The sequence below is a fragment of the Priapulus caudatus genome, unplaced genomic scaffold (assembly GCF_000485595.1).
Source record: "Priapulus caudatus unplaced genomic scaffold, Priapulus_caudatus-5.0.1 Scaffold273, whole genome shotgun sequence".
Lineage (NCBI taxonomy): Eukaryota > Metazoa > Priapulida > Priapulimorpha > Priapulimorphida > Priapulidae > Priapulus > Priapulus caudatus.
Window position 1 is genome coordinate 168,919 of NW_014577334.1, and position 9,595 is coordinate 178,513.

Genomic DNA, 9,595 nt, shown 5'->3' on the forward strand with positions numbered 1-9,595 from the left:
GATAGGTGCGGCAATTGAATTCCCTCTTGAAACGTGCTTGTACAGTTTTGAACAATTTGGTCGAAAAATACGTTTCCACGGACCATCTTGAAAAACTCTTGATTCTAATCTGATTGGCAACTATTCACCTCTTTAAATCTGAAAAATGAAAGGGTTAACATCAATATCAAAAAAGTTATTAACACTTGTTTGGGTTGCATTTTTTTTGGGTCACCCTGTATAATAACAATAAAACAGCAACACAGGGTAATTACAACGAAAACAACAACCAATCGGTTATAGTAACAATACAACAGTCTGCATTACTGCTTCATGTGTATTATAATCTGATAGCCAACATTTTGGCTATAAGTTTATGTGTGATATATGTGCCATACATACCTACGGTACATATTGTTGCAAGCAAATTGTAGTAAGTGTTGAGCTTGCTTGAACATTGTTGATATATGTCACGTGCATAATATATGTGTATGTTTCGTATCATGATCCAATTGTGTACAGGACTGTAGGAAAGCAAGTGGATGATATGTGCGCCAGGGAAAGGGCAAGTAGGATTCGGGAAGCAGAACTTAACAGAACCGACCCGTACCAGGAGAAGGTGAAGGATAACTGGGTTAAGATTGTTGAAGAAATGCTAGTGAAACGATTCCACGGTGTTAAAAAGGTAACACTCAAATTAAACATCTTCTTTTACACGTGGAATATGGTATAATATAATAATGAATCTACTTATAGCCAATATGACTCTTGCAGTTCGAAAATATCAAATGTGCTCACATCTATGGTGACAATGTATACAATGTTACGTGCAGAATCTGGTTGTACCAGTGTATGAGCTTGATCCTGATCAGATTTATTAAAAATGATCAACGTGGTTAATTGTGACTGTAGTTTTATCACTTCTTCATTAGTTCATTCAGTTAATCATATAAAGAGAGTGAGTACAGAAAAGGGCGGCTTCACTAAAATGCTAACTAACTTGTATATGTCAGGTGGCATGGGATCCTGTAGTAGAAGACAAGGGCATATCTGAGAGTGAGCAAGACCGCAAAATCCGCCAGATTCGCACCAGATCACGGAGACAATCTACCATTATTGTGTAAGGCATCTTACATTAAAAACAATATACTATCTAATTGAAGGCTTCCCAAGAATCGGGATTGAATGATTAATTGTTTTTATTCATGATTAATTTTTTTATATTGTAGGGAAGACTGATGCAAGATTTTGCTGAGTTAATATCAAAATGATTACTATGCTAAAGTAAAAAATATTAGGCAAAAGGAGCTTAATACCATAACCAGCTCATTTGTCACTTGGGTACGATTCCTGTACACCATACTTATGAACCTTTGATGGCTCTAATAACTCACCAATTAACCAAAAATCCACTAATCTACAGTTATAATGACAAAATTGGGGTGTGTGGTTCTGGGTTCAAATCCCACACAACCTAACGTTTTGTTGAATAATTAGTATTAATTACTATGATGGTAATCATTTCAAAATGACACACCGCAAGCCTATATACACCAAAGGAAGTATCAAATGTGTCGGACACCCAATAAACTGAAAAATGGTTCATAGTATTCTACTAGGCATGTTCATAAATAGGGATTTGTTTAGAAGTATGATTCTCAATTACAACAGGACCTGGGTCTAACTGGGTTAACTGGACAAGCCCATTATCATTATGTAGGTGTATGAAGTTAATCAACCCCATCCCCAATAAACAATGACTCTCTTACACTGGCCACTAGTTTGAATTCCACACGACAAGCTTACTGGCCAGTTGCTCCAAGGGCTGGCAGTTGGGAGAGGATCGAGTAAGAGCAATATACGAGTGTTGTATCATAAATGGTCTTATGTCAGGCAAATTTAGCCACTATATTATACTGTTTATGATCGTTAGACAGAGAATGAGAGGCAGAGAAGGATGGCAAACATGCAGCTCAACGACGACGTCCCAGCAGACAAGATTCAGAAAAAGTCGATGGATATCAAGGATTTTGCCCATGAAGAGATGATACGACTATTTGCTGGTGTAAAGGTGCTATAAACTTAACATAATGCTAAGCAATTACCAAATAAGAAAAGGACATTTAATACACTAAAATCGCAGCCTCACTGCGGATAGACGTTTTTATCTGTGTGATTACACAAATAATTGTATTAACTAGTAGAAATCTTTGTTGTTAATAATTGCAGAAGGATGAGAGCCAGGCTGAAACTGTTACTGAAGCAAGTCAGAAGAAACTAAAGAAGATGGTTCTTGAAACGATGATGCATAAGTTAGTGACTGCAGAACAACAACAACATTACCAATACCAATCACACCAATATCAGCAACAAATACAGGGTGACCCAAAAAAAATGCAACCCAAACAAGTGTTAATAACTTTATCGATTTTGATGTTAACCCTTTCATTTTTCAGATTTAAAGAGGTGAATAGTTGCCAATAGATTAGAATCAAGAGTTTTTCAAGATGCCTTGGACTCTTCGACAGAAATCATGGTCCGTGGAAACGTACTTTTCGACCAAATCGTTCAAAACTGTACAAGCACGTTTCAAGAGGGAATTCAATTGCCGCACCTATCCAAACAAAGGACTCATTCTAAGATGGGTACAGAAGTTCAGGGTGCATGGGACTGTCAAGAACCTCAATGCCAAAGGGAATACTCCCACACACTCAGGGAGACAAAGAAGTGCAAGGACAGAGGAGAACATCACCTCAGTCAGGACCTCGGTTTGGCCACGCAGTCCATAAAGAAGTCGTTACGTTGGCGCAGCCACAATTTGGCGATTCCGAGGGAAGTCTACTGGGAGAAGATTATCTGGGTCAGCTTATGCTTAATTTCTATCCTGTAGGTTAGCGAATGCCAGATCATAATCATAAATTCTCCTCAGAGACTCACACCCATCGAATGCCAAGTGTTGGCTGCGCGCAAAGAAACGCTTCTTTGAAGTTTATTATATTGGAGAGGACAAGAGTCGACGAGGTCAATACTGCCTCTGTCCCTGCATTCCTTGTCTCCATGAGTGTGTGGGAGTATTCCCTTTGTGCATTGGGTTCTGACAGTCCCATGCACGCCTTGAACTTCTTACCCATCTTAGAATGAGTCCTTTGTTTGATAAGGTGGGGCAATTGAAGTCCGCTCTTTGAAACAAGTGCTTGTAGCATGTTTTGAACGATGTGTGTCGAAAGTACGTTCGCACGGACCAGATATGATTTTCTAGTCGAAGACAAGTCCAAGGCATCTTGAAAAACCTCTTGATTCTAATCTGATATGGCAAACTATCACCTCATTTAAATCTGAAAAATGGAAAGGGTTAACATCAATATCAAAAAAGTTATTAACACTTGTTTGGGTTTTGCAGTTTTTTTTGTCACCCTGTATAATAACAATAAAAACAGGCACACACAGGTAATTACAACGAAAACAAAACCAATCGGGTTATAGGTAACAATACAACAGTCTGCAGTTACGCTTCATGTTGTATTAATAATCTGATAGCCACATTTTGGCTATAAGTTTATGTGTGATATAGTGTGCATACATACCTACGGTACATTATATGTTGCAAGCAAATTGTAGTAAGTGTTGAAGGCTTGGCTTGAACATTGTTGATTGATTAATATGTCACGTGGCATAATATATGTGTCATGTTGTCGTAATCCACTATGATCCAATTGTGTACAGGACTGTAGGAAGCAATGTGATGAATATGTGCGCCAGGGAAAGGCAAGTAGGAATTCGGAAAGCAGAACATTAACAGAACCGACCCGTACCAGGAGAAGGTGAAAGGATAACTGGAGTAACAGATGTTGAACGAAATGCTAGTGTAAACGAATTCCACGGTGTTAGAAAAGGTAACACACAAATTAAACATCTTTCTTTTACACGTGATATGTGTATAATATAATAAATGAATCTACTTATAGGCCAATATGACTCTTGGCAGTTCGAAAGATCAAAATGTGCTCACATCTATGGTGACAATGGTAATACAATGTTTACGTGCCAGAATCTGGTTGTACAAGTGTATGAGCTGATCACTGATCAGATTCTTAATAGTGACAACGTGGTTATTGTGACGTAGTTTTATCACATTCTTCATTAAGTTCATTCAGTAATCATATAAAGAGAGTTTAGTACAGAAAAGGCGGCGTTTTCACGTAAATGCTAACTAACATTTTTTTTGTAATATGTGCAGGTGGGCATGGATCCTGTAGTAGAAGACAAGGGCATATCTGAGAGTGAGCAAGACGCAGCAAAATCCGGCCAGATCGCACCAGATCACGGGAGACAATCTACCATTATTGTGTACGGCATCTTAACATAAAAACAATATAGCTATCTAATTGTAAGGCTCCCCAAGAATCGGATTGAATGATTAATTGTTTTTATTCATGATTAATTTTTTTATATTGTAGGGAAGACTGATGCAAGATTTAAGGAAGCGATAACCTATGAAGATTGCATCGAATTTGCTACATTTATCATACTAATGCAAAACAACAGGATACCTTATAGAGCCTTATAATTGCTATTTAATAACCAATAACACATCATGTACACATATATCATTAATTGTAAAAATACATATCATTTATATACCAGGGTTATCTTGGCAGCAATCAATTACCACGTAGGGGGAAAATTTTGCAGACACCTTAATTTACTTATACTTCATGTTCAAATTCATTTCCAGAATAAGGTAACTTTTCAAAATTATTTTTAAGACGATATCCAGTGCTGAAATACGTGGTGATATTCTGAATATTTTTACAGAAACTTACAGCCATTATATCACCTATCAAATAATTGTTTTAGCTGTGAATGTATTTCAAAATAGTTACAATTAATTAATTAATTTAAATACTTGAAAGTTTTTTTTAAAGAAATTGCATGTGGCTGTGCCGAATGAGAGTGCAGAAATACCTCACATCCTCATCTCTTCCATCTGTGTGACGCGTACTGCTGCCACCTGTCTCTGCAAATGTTGTATTTACGAGCTAATGTACACTTGTGTTAAATACGTAGGCACTCTTGAACGTACAAATAATAGTGCCACCAATTGTAATATCATTCGCGCTTTGCCAAACAGTGTCAAAGCTGAATCATTCTCAGGGATAGATGTTAATTTTGGTCGTAGTATGAATACTATTTGAAATATTTAAGGATGTAATTTCATCAATGTGACATTAAGCATAGCATCATGTGTAGAATTACAGATCTCAAATGGATGAACTCGCAAAAACCCGGTGTCCTTAACAAATGACATTCACTACAATGAATTGCAGGCTGCTCTAGTAAACACCTTTGTATTAATCCTAATCTTGCGCGATCCCATAAATCAGGCAAAAATGTCAGTCCACCAGCCTGTATTTCTTGCATCGAGGAGGCACAGTGTACTAATTAAGGCTTAATTGCCAGTTACACGTGCCTGTCTTGCCTGCCTATATAGCACCCATAATGCTTACCTGCGTCTTCCTTCCACATGTGTGGAAACGGGACAGCTGTACTGAGTTCATAGCGTGTAGTCAGATATTGCTGGTCACGCTCTGTGCTTACTTCAATCCCCCACATCGCTGGTGCATCCCTAAGAAGAGAGCAGCACAAGAACTAATGTACTATGATACACTCAGGGGAATTCTACTGCTGTATGCACAATTATGTTACACTAGAAATTCAACTACAAATATATACAGTGATATAATCTGTAATATGTGTTTTTATCTAATATGTAGATCGTTTCCGTGTCTTACTGTTTTCAAAACAACATGAAACATATCTTTACATGCTAAAAAATGCTATTCTCATTCAAATAGGAAAACTGCATAAGAATGCACTCGTACTCATTGTAACTAATTGCCAAGTAACCAAAAAAGCAAGCATTGTCAAGGGACAAATAACCAGATACTTTCATTACATCAAACATGATTTGTCATAATCAAGTAACTAAATTAGGGGTAGAAGAGCTATTAATGCAACTTACGACTGACAGCTTGACATCACGTTTTCGAAAGGTAACGGCATTGTAAATTCTGGTTCCTCATCATCCGAATGTTCCATTTGTTTAAGAGCATGCCTAAATTCAGAAAATAAATTTGCATGAGGGCAAAATTGATACACAAGATTAATAACTGACAACACTGCTCAAAAACGTTTTCATATTCTGGAATGACCATTTTTAGATTACGCTTTTACAGAGTAAAGCGTTTCGCTCCGACCTTCGCTAAGCATTAACCCTCATTGCCGATGTATTCCCGATTATTAATGAATGGCTAGGCATGCCAAGTAAAATCTGATTGGTTTTAAAAATCAGACATGAATGAAATTCCAGGAAGGGTGACTGTCTATGATGAAGCTAAATCAAGTCTCATTTTTGGAGTATTCAAATTCAGAAGTAAGCACACTCAAGGACAGCAGTTTCACGGTAAATAAGTACTAGGAGTCCCCATTCATAAACATACTCCACTTTGGACCGTTTCTACAAAATTTCGTTCAGGAGCCAACAGTTTGGAATTCAGTATTCAGTGGATGTATGGTTCGGATACTCATGCATGCACGCATGAACGCACACGCATGCACCTACACACATACACAAACTAACAAACAAACACATGCATGCATAAGTGCGCACGCACTAACAAGCATGCACGCACGCACACGGACCCCCCCCCCCCTACACACACACACACACACATGCGCACCTCACGAATATTCCCAACTGCTTGTCAGGCAGCCCGAGGAAGAATGCACACACACACACTCACCCCACCCCCCTACACACACAACACACCCACACACACTCACCCCCCCCTCCCCTACACACACTCTCTCTCTCCCCTCCCCACCCCCATACACACACACACACACACCTTGCGAATATTCCCAGCTGCTTGTCGGGCAGCTCGAGGAACACCTTGCAGAGGACGAGCAGCTCGGCGACAGCGTGCAGCTTCTCAGTGACGCGAAGCTGACAGCCGTAGTCCGCGCGACTCGTCGCCAGGTAGTAGTCAAGGTCAAACAGGTGCACGACTTCCGTGGCTGCGGATGAGGCGACAAGACAATGGAAGCGACCGTGGCAACGACGCGATCAAAAATCGCCGTCGTTACGTAAAAAAACCGATTCCGGTAATTGCGATCGAAAATGGCCGTTGTAACGTAAAACGTAGTTTGACTTATTAAACTCAGAAAATCTTTGGCAATTTTTTCAGGTAATGGCAGAAATGGACGCAATTCTTTTGGGTAACGGCACTGTGTAGTTCTATAACAGCAAACCATTCTTTTAGTCAATGTCGCAAAAGCACACAATTATTTTAATTTTAACAACAACAAAATCTTTGGGAGGAAATGAATGGTGCAACGCTCTCTACCTAGGAAGGCAGTGACGTAGTCAACGGTAAGCTTTTCGATTCCAATCTCCAGGAGGAGCTGCAGTGGTAGTGCACCTGTCAGGTCTGGGGTGGCCATCTTGCCACTGTAGGAGTCACGCACCAAGCGTGCCAGCTGAGTGTTATTTCGTTGATTAACCTGCAATGCATGAAGATATGAATCTGAATTCATATAGAATAGTCTGAATAATTGTCTTATGTTATTTCTGTGAAGAACCCGCAAAGCAGTAATACCTAAATCTGAATAAGTGTAGATCAGTTTCATTGACTACTTTACGTATTCTGCGTCATCTCGTGCAGGGTTAGTCAATATGTAGAGATGGGAAAAGTACAGGTCACCACTTTTCTCATTTAATTTTTTGTTTATTATGAACAGATTAAAACTTCCTGAACAAATATCAGAAAGATAATGTATTAGGGTTTAGCAGATTTAATTTCATGTTTACTGTTTATGATCAGTGAATATTTTGCCATTTATTAAAACTAACAAAATATGCCTTTTAACAAACAAAGGTCAACAAATAAAGGTAATTTATTTGCTTCTGAGCAAATTCTTGTGTACTAGTAGAGCTGTAACAATGCAGATATATTTAGCCATACCATTGGTTCAATATGTCCAGCTTGCAAGGCTGTGAATACTTCTCTGAAGCTGTCAAGGAGCTCTGTGTATGATGACGATTCTGTTAAAACCAAACATCAGTAAAAAAAGTTTATTATAAAGGATTTATGATAAACCATTAACATGGCTCTCCCATACGAAAAGTTGACATGTAATATAAAAGCAGATGACTTACAGAGGCTGAAATAACATGTTGGAGTGATCAGGTAAATAAACAGTGAAGATTTTCTATTATAACAATATTTCGGACAATAAGAATTCAGAGTGAGAAAATAAATTCAATGCCAGTGGTGCATCATACTAACTGAAATCTGATGAATCACAGATTCAACTATAATTATTTTTTCCTCTGGCAACTTGCTGTACTTAAACTTATTGTAATGAGATGCATTGACTTGCACTACGAGGTGAGGGTCTACTGAATTTTCTTCCAGCAAACCAGCAAAAAAATCGGAGAAAAGAATTTTCTGCATGGACCCTCCTTGCAAGATAATTGTGTAGACCCGAACCCTGCATTAGCAGCTCAGGCAACTTGTCACACCAATGAGTATGTTCCAGAGCTTGTCTGTGAAGTCGAGATCGACCCTTTGCAGCATAGCATTCGAGTCGGACATAAGCTGTCTTGTGTCATTGTGTAAATCATCTTTCTCTTCTTTCCGTGTATTGTCTAATCTGACATCAAATTCTGTAAGCAGAAATTGTTATATCATACTAAATTGATGTTAGAAATGTATGTTCTAAAGAATGTTACTAAAAACCCCACTATAGGCCTATATATATTTATATATATATACAGGTGTTCATTGTGGAATTTAATTTCATGTATCTATCACAAGCACTCCGTTCTTTCTTGAGGAAGGTAATTTAGCTTGGGTAACAGAACCGTATCCACATGCTCTTACAGATTCGCTGCCATTTGGCAAGTTATAGAGACCTAATAAGATCTATAGAGACTTCATATCTTTGAAAGAATCATTTTTACATACATGCACGAGCTAAAATATTTTAAAATTGCGAGAAAAAACACTAGTACATGCTATTAACTATTATATAATAAATTACAATATACCTTCAATCAGCATTTTGACTGCTGCCAATGTTGTAGATTCATTATTATCATTCTGCCAAGTAATCTCCCCTATTGTTAAAGCACTGTGCAGATTCTGAAAATTGAAAAAACATTGCAGAAGCTAATGCCTGTCAGGATTTCATTATTTGTAGAATAGAAACCACAGAGCATACCTGGAATTGTGCAGGCTAAAGCCTAGCTTAGTACTTGGTGTAGACTAGTAAGATTAGTAAAAACACTATACATTTAACACTCATTAGTGATGGATGATAGAGCATAAATACGTAAATACACATATGTAGTTCATTACCAACGTTTCAGCGCAATTTCATAGAGTGATAAGCCCATCCAGCCAACATGAGCTACTGCAGTGATTCTACATCTCGTAAAAACTGACAGGCCTCTGTTTCACACAAATATGTGTATATGTTTGCGTGTGTTGTGCTTAATACATGTAATAATAATAATATATACACACACACACATATATATATATATATATAT

At 38.0% G+C, this 9,595-nt stretch overlaps 2 protein-coding genes across 2 annotated transcripts in view; one reads left to right on the forward strand and one right to left on the reverse strand.

Annotated features, from left to right (window-relative positions):
• Positions 1 to 345: 345 nt before the first annotated feature.
• LOC106808402 lies at positions 346 to 4,519 on the forward strand. Its single transcript, XM_014811113.1, has 3 exons — positions 346 to 664; positions 993 to 1,099; positions 4,437 to 4,519. Exons 1-3 carry the CDS (start codon positions 527 to 529, stop codon positions 4,444 to 4,446), a joined length of 255 nt encoding a protein of 84 aa, XP_014666599.1. The 5' UTR covers positions 346 to 526; the 3' UTR covers positions 4,447 to 4,519.
• Positions 4,520 to 4,530: 11 nt separating this feature from the next.
• The window catches only part of LOC106808400 (protein zwilch homolog), a 9,840-nt gene continuing 4,775 nt past the window's right edge, over positions 4,531 to 9,595 (reverse strand). The window contains exons 10-17 of the mRNA XM_014811111.1: positions 9,092 to 9,185; positions 8,564 to 8,707; positions 8,004 to 8,083; positions 7,386 to 7,542; positions 6,888 to 7,056; positions 6,002 to 6,094; positions 5,487 to 5,605; positions 4,531 to 4,996 (exon numbers count right to left, since the gene is read on the reverse strand). Of these exons, the coding sequence (XP_014666597.1) occupies positions 4,899 to 4,996; positions 5,487 to 5,605; positions 6,002 to 6,094; positions 6,888 to 7,056; positions 7,386 to 7,542; positions 8,004 to 8,083; positions 8,564 to 8,707; positions 9,092 to 9,185 (954 nt within the window). The 3' untranslated portion in view covers positions 4,531 to 4,898. The remainder of the gene's footprint in view (positions 4,997 to 5,486; positions 5,606 to 6,001; positions 6,095 to 6,887; positions 7,057 to 7,385; positions 7,543 to 8,003; positions 8,084 to 8,563; positions 8,708 to 9,091; positions 9,186 to 9,595) is intronic.